At 38.8% G+C, this 13,759-nt stretch overlaps 1 protein-coding gene across 1 annotated transcript in view; it reads right to left on the bottom strand.

Annotated features, from left to right (window-relative positions):
- Nucleotides 1-9: 9 nt before the first annotated feature.
- The window catches only part of LOC136438990 (lysosomal protective protein-like), a 34,815-nt gene continuing 21,065 nt past the window's right edge, over nt 10-13,759 (bottom strand). Inside the window, exons 5-14 of the mRNA XM_066434072.1 lie at nt 13,371-13,457; nt 12,624-12,779; nt 12,048-12,139; nt 11,636-11,738; nt 10,895-11,074; nt 10,267-10,409; nt 9,487-9,562; nt 3,945-4,034; nt 3,329-3,427; nt 10-1,493 (exon numbers count right to left, since the gene is read on the bottom strand). Of these exons, the coding sequence (XP_066290169.1) occupies nt 1,404-1,493; nt 3,329-3,427; nt 3,945-4,034; nt 9,487-9,562; nt 10,267-10,409; nt 10,895-11,074; nt 11,636-11,738; nt 12,048-12,139; nt 12,624-12,779; nt 13,371-13,457 (1,116 nt within the window). The 3' untranslated portion in view covers nt 10-1,403. The remainder of the gene's footprint in view (nt 1,494-3,328; nt 3,428-3,944; nt 4,035-9,486; nt 9,563-10,266; nt 10,410-10,894; nt 11,075-11,635; nt 11,739-12,047; nt 12,140-12,623; nt 12,780-13,370; nt 13,458-13,759) is intronic.

Below are 13,759 nucleotides of genomic sequence, written 5' to 3'. Positions count from 1 at the left end.
ACAATAATGTTGGTGCTTGATTGTCATTTTATTCAGACTAACAGTGCATTATGTATGTAAGATATCAGGGGGAAAATGGACCTTTTACATTGTTTAGACCATGTACTTTTCTGCTTTCCTTATACCCTCTTAAAAGCCCAAGCAATACCTTACGTGTCTTTTACTACTTCACAATGTAAATATCTTATCTCTGTAGGCTAGCAAGTCATAATTATTGCCCTCTAAATCACATCTATTTCACCATAATATATACATATCTCTGCCTAATATTTACTGGTAATACTGATAATAATATAATATGGTGCAGGAAAAACAGTGTACATGTAGTACACAATGTACATCATTCTATTGACTGAACACTTAGAACACAAATGCTATAATAGTAAGATAAATAAACTGATTGAGTGTTGCATAGTATACCTCTAGCCGGCGTTTATTTTTGGGGGGAGCGCTGATACGCGATTTTTTAACACGGCCCAAGGTTCTCTAATGCCGGCTTAGGGAGTTATTTCGCTGAGGGAGGATCGCCTCTCCCAAAAAATAAACGCCGCCGCTCCAAGAAGTCTGCGAAGGAGGCTACATGTAATACATCTCCACAATAATGCTAACAGCTCCTGCGTCATAATCCAGAGGCATTGCCCTGGAGAAAATTAAAATGTACACCAAATCCTTTAATATGTCTTAAGCTTGATTAAACTTTCCTAAATTAAGATTCTTTCTAAATGTACAGAATACCGTTTGTCCGTGTTGCAAAGACCAGCAAGTTTCTCTATCATGCAACATAACAGTTGACATGTGGTAGTGATTGCAATACACATATAAATGGATTAATCTGAAACTTGGCAGTATTTCTTTCTTTGTTAGCCATGTGGCCAGTTAGTGACATGGACTGTTGAGTGAAATAAATAAATCACATTTACAATGCAGTGTTGGAGATCTAGATAATGCAGGGCTGTTGTTATCAATAACACACAGTACTACTTGTGTACATGTATGTAATGAAAACACCTAGCCTGTGCTACAAACAGGGACACTGCACAAATTAACTTTCCTTGTCAAATACATTACTGCTTTGAAATTAAATTTAGGAAACAATAAACTGTAAAAGATCACAGTCTCCCCTTGCCTGTTAGAGAATCTTCTAGGATTTAGCTGAAAAAATACCCTGCTTTGGTAGTTGTTCTGAACACACTATCACAGTGAGTTAAACTGAAGAAGGTCAACGTAAAAGCAACTGAAAATTCGAGGTGAGCTTATTGCTTGTGTTGAACAAAAGTAATCTTTATCAAGGAATATACCACCACAGATAAGCTTTTATGCTAATAAACTAGATTTGTTAGTAATTACATGTATGTTTATTGTTGATGTGCTTGTCTTCAGTTGGTAGAATGATGGTCTCTCCTTCAGGAGAAAAACGGCCTCTTCTTCAGGAAGTTGTTGATCATGGTGAAGGCTGGGTTAGGCTTGTCCGTGGGGACCATGTGACCTGCACCCTGAGGTTAACAACAAGAGTTATTCAAAACAAACAGCTCACAAGTAGGAAATGTATTAGCCCTTGTATTCAATGGCTGTTAAGAAAAGATGTATTTGAAATTAAAATGTAGATGATAAAATTCAGTTTTCAATTTCTTTCCTTACTTCCTATTCTATTCAATATTGCAAGAGTAGCTCCACGTTTTCCCCTTGTACATATTGGTAGTGGACAGTGCCATTGTGAAGGTACTATGGCATGAATACGTATGGCATGAGCCCAGATACATGTATTTGGCTCCAGAAGTTTGATATTTATCAAATAGAAATACAATGATCCTGCTCTGGACTTGGTCAAAGATGTTTTGATTTTTAGAATGAAATGAATCGGCTGCGAGCATAACATTTCAGAAAGTAAATGCCGGTATCTGGATGATTGTATACAAATGGGGTTTTAAGCTGCATAAAGTCCCTCCATCCCTCGTCTGACGAACAGCAGCTATTGGCGTCATGGCCCTTCTGACGCAAATGGTTCTGCGCTCCAATCCATCTCAACCAAACTACGCTGCAATTTCACTTCCTCAGTGCTGTGATAAGCGAGTGTAAAGGCTTGCCATCATTCCTCAACCGATCTCTGACCAGTGAAAGGAACCCAGGAATGAGAAATTAACAAAAGAACTCCCCTTTTCATGAATCTCGTTGTAAGGTAAATGTTGCCAAGTGGAAAACCACAAGTGAAATATGATCAGCTTCATTTTAGCTGGTGTTTGCACAAGCAGGGAGGACAGCTTATGGAGTGCTGCTCGTAAACAGCCTGTATTCCCAAGCCAACTAACTGCGCAGCACGTGAAGATCCCGACCAAAGATACCGGCTTTTTCAATTTGAACATGAGTCCGCCCAAACGCCGGTGATTCTCACTCTCTGGATTCGGTAAATCACCTAATTTGCTTTGTTCAACTTATCAGTATGGCTTTCAATTACAAGGGGTTTAACAACTCACCACAACTTAGTGGGACAGTGGCTACATCTCCCTATCTAGTCTACTGGGTGAGCCGGCCCAGCTGTTACCAAGTTTACAGTCCATGCATTTTTTACATTTCGATAAAAGGGAAGAATCTTTCACCTCGCCAAACACAAACAAGTAAGCTACAAGAAGTATTTCTATTATGGCACAATTACACATGCTGCAGCTCATATCTAAATTACATAAATATTTTTAATATACATGCAACATTGGTGCTTACACATACATGTGTATTACATATTACAATGTACTTCTAAAGTACAAACATTTCCAGTTAACAAGCGGACTTGAAACCGGGCAAGCCATCATCCCTCATCCACAACATGATTGTATTTTTCCCATTACACATGTAATCTACACAAGTCTTTCCAACACCAGTGACAAGCAAGTTAGGGTGATCTCCTGGCCCTGTGATCAGATAAGGCAGGGCCTGTTTGGTGTAGAACTCATCAGTTAAACTCCCAATTACAAGGGGTTTAGCAACTCAACATAGCCCGGTGTGTGGTCTGTGGACTGATGCCCTTGAATACAGGACACTTGTGAACACTACCTGCCTTCCACGAAATGATTAAGGCCTTTGTTTATTTTTCCAAATTGGACTAAATATTCTCTGTTATGAATGGACAGTGGACAACAAATGGACAATGCTCTATATTTGAAATGGGACTATGAGGCATTGTTATCCCATGTTCAATACACATGTACATTTTTGTACCTAAAGTCTTTAAGAACAAGGAAACTAAATTGGTGTGGATAAGTAACATTAGTGTTGGTGGGTGTTTTTTTTTTCGTATGTGTGTGTGTGTTTTACTATGCCAGCTACTATATATTACCTTGACCGTGAGGAAGGCAAAATTCTGATATTCCTTGACAAAGCCAGCAATTTGGTCCTTCCCATTATTGAACAGCCATGCCCTCCTCTGGATCTGTTCCTGTGATGTAATGTTCATGTTACAGCATTGCACATGACACATACATGTAGACCTGGGTTGTGAGACTATTTAAACATCAGATAGTTCTAGATGTGTAGCCTAGACATTTTACGTTATCATATATGACGGTACCCATGCAAGTAGCCTTTGGGCATGAGATCTCAAAAAAAGATGCATTGAAAAAGACTTTGACTAGAAATAGTTTACATATACATGCAAGTAGCCTTTGGGCATATACTTGCAAGTAGCCTTTGGGCATGAGATCTCAAAAAAAGATGCATTGAAAAAGACTTTGACTAGAAATAGTTTACATATACATGCAAGTAGCCTTTGGGCATATACTTGCAAGTAGCCTTTGGGCATGAGATCTCAAAAAAAGATGCATTGAAAAAGACTTTGACTAGAAATAGTTTACATAATATAATGAACTAGCATATCATAGGAAAATTGTTCTAATCTATCATCAGAAATCCCAGTTCATTATGTGCACACACACACAGCTGTAGTGAGACCATACCTGCAGTCCGAGGGACTCGACAAACCACTGGTTCCCCAGGAAGTTACAGGCCATGTCTGTATCCCCATTGTACAGCAGAACTCGGTATTTCTGTGGGCATCAAAAGAAAAACATACAGGTCTTTCTGTAAACACCATTTAACTTCTCCTTAACTAAATTGTTCTGTAACCAATACAAATTAGGGTGTATAAACATAGATGGGCACGGAGAAAGTCACATTTGTTTTCAGCAAGGCTTCTATATTATCAAGGAGTCTATAGTCTATAGAAAATGAAAACAATTAAACAGTAATAGCCACATACATGTACTATCAGACATTTGTTACATCTAAAAACTATCTAAAAAGTGTAACAAGATGGTCTTAAGTAACAAAAACTATCCCTTTTAAGATTCTACATTTTTTCTATGCAGGCTTCCAAGACTGTGTCCCACAGAATAAACATAGGTTCAACTGTGGCTTGTTCGACATGCTAAGAATGTGGTGCATATATTGGGCTTAAGTACTTGCTTGACTAAGTCTTGATTAAAAATCCATTCAGAAGGAATGTACAAGAGCTTGGCAAGGCCTGCTGAATATACATATCACCAGAGGTAACTCTGGAAAGTTAGTTCAAAATTTGTGAAAATAACCTCTATTGACAAGGTGAAAAAGACTGTACAAAAAAAGAAAGTTTTATAAACTTTTGAAAAATGTCATTATCAAAATTTACATTTCAGAACGGAATTGATGGATGATTCATAACTAAAGTACACAGATCAATCTTATATTGCAAAATGCACCAAAATCCATCTTACAAAATTTACAACACTACATCATATCCTGTCCTTCCCCACTAGCCATTAAACTGACGTCTGTTTATCTATACTTCGTCCTTGTTGGTTTTGGAGAATTGGACACTACATCAAGTTTTTATGACCTGGCACGAGGGGGAGGGAGACCACAAACATGGCCGTCCCCTGGTGGTCATCAGACAACATTATGACCAATTGTCCATGCATGCTTGCCCACAGGGTAATATGAACATTACCACAGGGCAATATCACCCTACCCTCTAGGGACACATTCGGACCCCTGATGGATGGTACCATTTTATAACCTCAGATAGGGGCTTAACTGTACAAATAATGACCTGAGATGAACAGGACAGCCTTTACGACCCAACAGAGAGGACTTCCCTGTAAAGTGATAGTAAATTACCTCCCTGATGTATTCCGGCTTTTTATAGCTTCAAATTGGGGTTTTCCCGTGTAAACCATGGATCTAATGACCTGACATTATTGCCCCATTATGACCCCTGTCATAAAAGTGCAGCAGACCATTATGTCAAATTTATACCAGTCATTTGCCACAGCTTAGACCACAAGGTATAGCTGGGAGGGTGGGGGATTTGGCGGTAATTCAATTACAGAATTGGGCCCTTCTGTTAGGGGATGGCTGGATTTGAAATGGATGACCAAACGGAGGGTGAGAGAATTTTTAAGAAGCGTGTTTGGAAGGTGTGGTGTGCTTATTGATTCTCCGTGTAGGTTTTCCAAAAGGAATGCTTTTTCATACAGACAAATAAAGCAGTAAATCTTTTATTGATTATCTAGAGACACAGATTTTACAATCAATTAGATTAAATGTAATTTCTCTAACTGACACTCTGCCAAATATATGGGTGATATGGACTTGCAATACAAAAGTTTGAAAAACCTTAAAAAACGCAGCCCAATCTGTGCCACAATTTCTACTGTAATAGCACACCCTGAACATAGCTGGAACGTCAGTAGATGCTCCTAGTTTGTGAAATTTGACAAATGTCTAGTGCACCGATGTTGCACCTGGCAGGTCGACCGCGCTCCAAAAATTCACTACCTCTGATCCCTTCAGTATTGCCCCACGCAAACCTGGGATCCTGTATAAGTCACATATCATTAAACTAGGATCACCGGGCGAGGCACCCCCATCTACAAGGAACCGGCCAATTACATGCCACATTAATACAATAAAGTTGCGGATTATTAAGTGGACGAGGATGGCATTGGAAACAGGAGCTGTGCTGACCCTTCTCCCCATGGTTCTGAAGAGTACGACACAGGTGGTACTGTAAATACCTTTAAGTTTACCGGGATTTAAATTCCTGATAGGGAGAAAATGGAGTTTTGCAATGGTTTTAAGTTTGCGGTTGAAACAAAGCTGTAGGTGGGCAGAAGATGGAACAAGCATTTTTGTGTGGTTTTAAATTTGTGGTGAAGAGTACAACGCGAAAACCGCAAACATTAGACCACCGCAAAAATGTTAACATCTACAGTATCTCACGGAACAGTTCGATGTATCAGGCTCAACAATGACAGGCAAATCACATCAGGCAAGGTGTGCCATGTCAGGATGTATCGCTTCCTACCTAAGGGGGGATTTATGATATCTTATGACGTCTCAATCATACCTGACTTAGCATTTCCATGGCTCGCAGACCCCATGTGAGAGGTATTAGAGGGGATTTCAGACAAAATTGCAAGTTTTCACATTTGTCTTGATGTGGTTTTAGATAAGGCTGGATTCCTATGAATAACGAAACTTTTATTGGTGATATTAATCGCCACCGCGTATCCCTCGAGGGAAGCGCCTAAAATGAAGTTTTGATTTTGTTTGAAGAGGATCTGGGGAGAGATTGAATTCTCCATTTGACTGTGACCTTCAAAAAAAGTCTCAACTTGATTAATTTATCTGACACCACATGTCTGTTACTTCCCTCATTTTTCACTTCTTTTGAAATGATTGGTTAGACTATGAGACAAGCGATGTAGTAACCCACTAGCATTTCCATTGTTTAAAGCAAGCGGCAGTAAAAAGTAGTTTACAAATTTATTACAAATTAAAGTTTCAATGAATATCAAATATACTGTTACAGTAGCAGTGTGTATATTGATGTGTTTAAACTTAGTTTGGTCTAGATGCTTCTTTTGTTCGAAATGGTCAGAGAGACCCTCACCTATTTTTTTCTGCCATCTTAAATCTTATGCCTTTTTTTTAATGGCTAGTCACAGGCTGGTGTCTATTTGTTATTCAAGTACAAATACTTCACACTGACAATCAAGCTAAACTGCATATGAATCAATTATTATACATTTTTTTCTGTTAAGAATGAAATAAAAGACAACTTTCAAAATAGCCTCATTCCACAACATCAAAAAGCTGATTCAAAGCATCACTGGTACATCTCGTAGCATTACCTGCATGTGATTGGTTAAGCAGTAAATTAATTAGCTTCCATAGCATGCAGCAGAGGTGAAGAGATTACCGACCCTAAATCATCCATCAAACATCATCCCTTCTGAGGCTGAGAGCAGTCACAACTTCTCCCCTCAGTACCTTCCAGCTGATTAATTTGTCAGAGCCAAACATCAGGCCGTAATGTCCATCCATCATACAACATGTCCCCTCATCTACATGCACCATCCAACGCTCGACAACTTCCAACAGTTGGGGCACCAGCTGTCCCGCACAAATCCCTCGTCAAATTCATGCCAAAACTTGGGTGTAATCCTGCGCTATATTGGAACATTCTGTCACACTGTATCCAGGTTATCATCCCCAGTTTATCCTCGCTTATTCCTCTGCTTTGATTTACCTCAATACGAGGGTAGTTATAAAAACATAACACACATAATGCTGTCATTCCGTACAGGCGGGATGATATAGGATTAACTGCTTAAAAGAAAGCCATCTTTACCTTATATGTATTCTACTGAATGATTTACTATTTTTTTCATGAAGTATGTTTTGTGAAAGAAGATGATACAACTAAATGATGAGATATTGTTATTCAAGACCTTTTGACAGACTGAGTATATATCAGGTTCAGGTAAAAGGGACTAAAACACTTTGTAACAGATTCCAATCAAATATCTTTAAAAAAACATGGCCCTACTCTCACTACACTGTATCATTTTGTGTCAAGCCAGAAAATTGTTTCCTTCCCCCAGATGTGATATTCATCTAAGCAACATGATGTACAACCTGATTTTGACAAGACACCCTGCTCAAATTGCCCTCTATGTGTTCCACACGGCGGCCTCTACCCTGACAGCAGTCTTCATTGGTAGGCTCCCTGCCACTCCGCAACACAAGCCCTAATCCCACAATATCGTAGCTATCACAGCACAGATTCCCATCATCATCCCGGCTAACCGCAGCATCAAGTAGTTCATCTGATCAGGGCCGGTCCCACACAGATCAAACTGTCATTCCGAGTTGTTACAGCCCAAGTTTTTTTATTGTTTTTACGACCCCATCACATCACAGTAATCCTTCTCTGCGGAGCAGTCCTTAATGGGCTGGTCTTAAGTCCTGTTGGATTCAACCTCTGCCGGTTGGGTTTTATGTCCAAATCACAAGCAGATAGATACATGGAAAAGGATACCGCAGTTCCATGAACAACGTTCAGTGGTCCCAGTCTCAACCTTTGGATTTATAAGTTAAGTATGGCCATACATCACTAGAGTTGTCCGTCCGTGGATGCAGAACTTCTATCTGGGCCAAAGTAATAGATATCTTTGTTTCACAAGCTTAAGACCAACAAATGGAAGTAATAGGGTCAACCTCTTAAAGGGAATGCCATTCTACAAGGGATATGTGTGTGCAGAGCTGGTTCTTTTAACATAGTAGGAGCGAAAATTGAACATATTGTGAACATTCACACATGAATGTGTGCAGGAACATGTGAGCCATGGCAAAGAAACCCCAAATATACCAACACCCGTTTTTTTAATTTTTAATAACTTCTGAACTGCACAAAAGGAAAAAATGGAATGTAAAAAAAAAACGTTTATCAACTTTGTGAAATTCAGAACAATTACTGCACATGTAACAGTTTATGCTACACTATAACTGTTGCAGCTTCTTCAATTGCAAATGGTAGATAGAGAAGTTCACTTGAGTTCTATGTATATAAGACCAAGAACAAAATTAAGATAGCTGTCGCATTAAAGATATGTAGGATTAGATCTCATAAGGTGAAGCACTATTCAAAGAGTATCCTTAAGAACACCTTGTCCTAAGACAAAGGGCAGGTGGCTGCCCTTAAGGGGAGAATCACAGCTATCCTATTGGCCATTGGAGTTAGTTTATGGACATTGTTTCCAGCTTCTTGGCTATCCAAGTGGCCCATGGGGCATTGTGTGTAGCTTACTGGTCCATTTCACAAAGTGTATGGGACATTGTACTTAGCTTACTGGCTATTGTGGATAGTTTATGGCACATTGTTGGAAGCTTATTGTCCATAGGGACCATTGTGGTTTACTTTTTAGCTATTGTAGTGAATATATGGGCATACCTTGGAAGTTTGAATAGTTTTATAAAAGTTTCCACTGCAAGAGTATGAATCTAAGTATCTGTATCTATAGAGTTCTAGAGTATATGGAATAATCAATCTTTATAACATCAATACAGCATATTAAAAACGTGGACAGCAAAGACAATTAATGTTATGTCGCATACTTCTAGCAATAAGAAAGTTTGTCATAGCTACATTGTACAAAAAGAAGTTTAGAAACTTACAAATGCCATGATGATCTGGTCATACTGAGACTTCATGGTGTCGTATTGGAAAGTATAGTTCTGTAGAACAGCTGATCTGAAAATGACAGAGAAGAAGGGGCATTTTCAGTACTATGTTCAGTAACATAATGTTTGTCATATATGGCAAAATACATGTATAAAAGACAACTTCAAACTAAGAAACTCCAGCATACTGCAATGATGTCAAGTGGTCTTGCCACATTTTGTTTCGCACTAAGTTTCTTAGTAATCCAACAACAGGAAATTGGACAATCATCATACAAACAAGTGAATCTAAATGTCCCTTACAACAAAAAACAGTCAGTAAAAGAAAAAAAGACGTAATACAATGTACTAATGTTCAGCCAATATGTAGAGTGGGAAGTTAGTAGGTGTGACTGTTGGTAATGGTAATTTTCTTCAGCTCAATTTATTTCTTTTGCCACCCAATAACTTTCACCTTTCTCTTGTAAATTTCATTATCCTTACTGCAGTTTTATGCTTCTTGAACTTTCAGCCTCTACTCACAACAATCCTTAAGCTTCCTAGTACTGTAAATCTTCAAACTTTCAGTGGTTCTATTCTAGCATTGACCGAACATGTCTCTCTAGCTTGTATTTCCACAGACTAGACTATAGAATCGTTTCATCTGCAAATCTAAAATACTACAAAAACATCCCTTTTCCTACTACTGCAAAATAAAACCACTGTGAAAGTAAACGAAGTAACAGTACTAAGTTGTCATATTTCAGAGATGATAGTCGAGAATGGATCACATACGAGCAGACTTCCCAGGAGGTGATATTGTCGGGTATGTGCAGACTCTGCCTGACGTACGGGTTGTTGAGGTATGCTGTGATGGCTGATGTGTTCACACAGGGGATCTGTGCCCTCAGTTTGTGGCTGGGGATGTCCTTCAGTTTCTAGGGACAAGAGGGTACAAGTTTAGAAAAATTGCTATTGATCTTCAAAAAATAAATCACTTAAAATTCATCTACCATTAGCTATGTGTAGTTTCGGCAATTGAATTTAGCATTTGAAACAAATCTGTTCAGATTCTTCATCCAGACCCTTGTAGTGCCTAGTGGCGCATAAGGTAGCAAGTTTCAGTAGCAGTAGCTAATTGGAACTGGGAGCTAAACTGTGAGGCTGCTACCGGTTGAGCTACAGGGACAATCCAAAACAATTCTGTTGCATAGTAGAATTACAAAACGTATATCAATTTGGCAGTGTATAATTTTGCTGTAAGAGGCCACCATAAAACCTTTTCACGACAGAAGTTGACTGGTTACCTTGCAATACAAAGAGAACTGCAAGACCAAAATAACAATCTGTAAACTATGTACATGTCCAGACAGTCTTGAAAAGTATTATGTCACACTTGTGTCTACCAAGAATACAACTTTACCATTCTCCTCTTCTGCCCAAAGTAGTAGTTGTGAAACACAGGTGGATCTACATCATAGGTGACATATTTCTGTCCATCGAAGCCCAGCCCAGAGTGAGGCGGGATTCCACCTGAACAGTTGGCAAACAGGTTGTACCTGTTCAGACCTATGTCCTTGATCACATGGGACACCTGCTCCATCTGGGAGAAAACAAAAAAGGTCTTTATGATATATCTGTTGTTGTGAGATATGTGGGAGGGGCACTGTTACAAGTATTATGTTTGAGGCCATGTTCGCACATCTTACTATCTACTAACTGCAGTTATTAGAACCTACTTTTTTTTTAATAGGCAAAAAATTGATATTTTCTAATGACTTCCGACAATAAGTTGATATCAAGATGTACAAATATGCATAGTTTTGATCATTTTGCACATGGAAAACATAGTTTCATTGCAGTTGAATGTACCAACATGCTGCATTTTCTCATAGAAAAAAAAAACATTAGGGGCAATAGAATTTGATGACATCATCCAAAAAATCATCATCATTTATAATTTTTTCATACCCTGAGCTATCAATATTCAGAAAAACTACAGTTCTTTCTCAATCTATTTATGAGAAAACAATGAAAAGAATAATCAAGATGTTTCTCTCTAGCTAAATGGAGGTTCCATACTCCCAGTGGTGTAAAAAATGGATCAATCAAACAGACTTCAGATTTTCACTTCTATTTATTATCAATAATCCTTAACACTTACAGCAGTGGCACAGTCAGGGTTGGTATTGTTGTAGAAGTTACAGGAGTGTGCATTGATGCTGTTGTTGTTGGGGCAGCAAGACTGTGTCAGGTCTGCCCATAGGCTGTACAGGAAAATATCAGAACAGTGTTTCGTTAATACATTAAATTTTGTTCAATTTTAACACGCAAAAGACTGACAAGTGGAAAAGTCCTTGATATCATAAACTTAACCTTACCCGCCGTAAGCCATAATCTAAGGAGAGTGGTAGAAACATGTCACAAGATACATGTACACAATCATGCACAATGAACAGATATTCAGACAACTTCTATACTTGTGTGGTGAAGATAAAAACAAATTTAAACATTCTTATATGTTCAGTCCAATGTGTAATATGGAAGGAACACTTGGTCCATAGTACAATACTCACTCGTCCCCAATAAGGCCATGGTAGTAGGCAAAGTAGACCAGAGAGTTGCCATTTAGCTGCATACTGCTTAGACCATTCCCAACTGCAATGCCCTGAAATAGTAGAAAAAAACAAAAACATTAAAAGTTGAAGATGTTACAACATGCTTCTATAGATACACATTGCCCCCGATAGTAGAATATTGATATTCTGTCATTCACCCATCACTGACATTCATGTAACTTTGTTTTCGTAAAGCACTCTTGACTCAATCTTATCATAAAAATTGACACTCTTACATACAATCTGTGACAAAAATCTCAAACTAGTGTAAATGTTGACATTTTTGCTGAGTCGCTAGTAGGTGTGAGGCCATGCATCTTGCTTTCTGGCTGTTAATTAAGGTGCCAGTGTTTCCATTATGTGACTGTAGTGTTACTGCTGTTTCAACCGCAAACATAAAACCATGAACACTCCACTTTCTCCCTACCGCAAAATTATATCCCAGCAAACTTAAAGCAAATTAAAGTATTTCTGGGTTTATTGCAGACAATAGGCAATTGCCTAGTAACAATTCAAGAGTACATGTGTACCCACCTGAAAGTTGATACCTGAGTCCTGCATGACCTTGAGAGCTAACATTGGGACGTAGTAGCCTGCGTAACTGGATCCCGTTAGAAAGAAATTGTGGCCTTTATAGTAAGGGTACCTCTTGAAGAAGTCCTTCAGGGCAAGATAATTGTCTTCAGCAACCTGGAAATAGAGAATAGTTTATTCATTATTCTGAGACCAACATTGCATGTATGTTAGTCAAAAGAAGTCAACTTTATTTTACATTCTAAAGTGTAGGGCTTAACTGCATTAGCTGACAAACTTTCTACACCCCCAAATAATTGCCAAAAAATCTTTAACAAAAGATTATAAAACGATGGAAAATCTTAAAGGAAAGGGAAGGGGTTCTATTAGATCCTGAAATTCTTTTCGGATTGACAAATTTCAGCTTGCGTATGACTTGTGACCACTATGAGGATGCTTTAACCAGCAAATGAATACATATACTGGTCAAAAAACTTTACATAATAATTAGATAGTTAAAGGCAATTGTTACAAACATCAAGTGTCAAAATGCACTCATTTAGTTAATACTTCAATTTTTATACCTTCCTTTCTTTGTGCCTTCATGATCACTTTCTAAATTTTCTCCTGAACCAGCCGCTCTATTGACATGATCTGGACAAAACTGAGGCTGCAAACAAGGATACCTACTTAAAGTAGTTCCCTCATTATAGCAGTTGCAGAATGTAGAGTGACTTTGATGGAGGTCTGCTGAATAGCACAACTTACCTCATCATCATTAGTGGTGTAGTTCTGGTCATCAGAGAAGGAGAAGCCCACACCGGCTGGCGACTCCAGGTACAGCACATTGGCCTCCTGCACAAACAGAAAGGGGGGGGTTGTGATCAACAGAGTAAAGTATCTAAATTAAGCAAGCGACCTCAGACTGCGGATGTAGCATGATGCTGTCTCGTTAGCTGGTAGTGCAATGCAGCTCGCTCATTTTAACCAAGCACCCTGGGTCACCCCTACACTTCTCGAAAAGCGTGTTGGCTTCTTTTACGTGCAGAGGACGCCCATGTTTAAGCTGCCTCAAACATGGGGATGCCGGCATTCAAACCTCGCCATCCAAAGGGACAATAAATGTACCTATTTTTCAGTCGTTTCTGGACAACAAT

The sequence above is a fragment of the Branchiostoma lanceolatum genome, chromosome 7 (genome assembly GCF_035083965.1).
Source record: "Branchiostoma lanceolatum isolate klBraLanc5 chromosome 7, klBraLanc5.hap2, whole genome shotgun sequence".
Classification (NCBI taxonomy): domain Eukaryota; kingdom Metazoa; phylum Chordata; class Leptocardii; order Amphioxiformes; family Branchiostomatidae; genus Branchiostoma; species Branchiostoma lanceolatum.
Note: the sequence above shows the minus strand (reverse complement) of the source record. Positions and strands in the feature narration are given on the sequence as shown.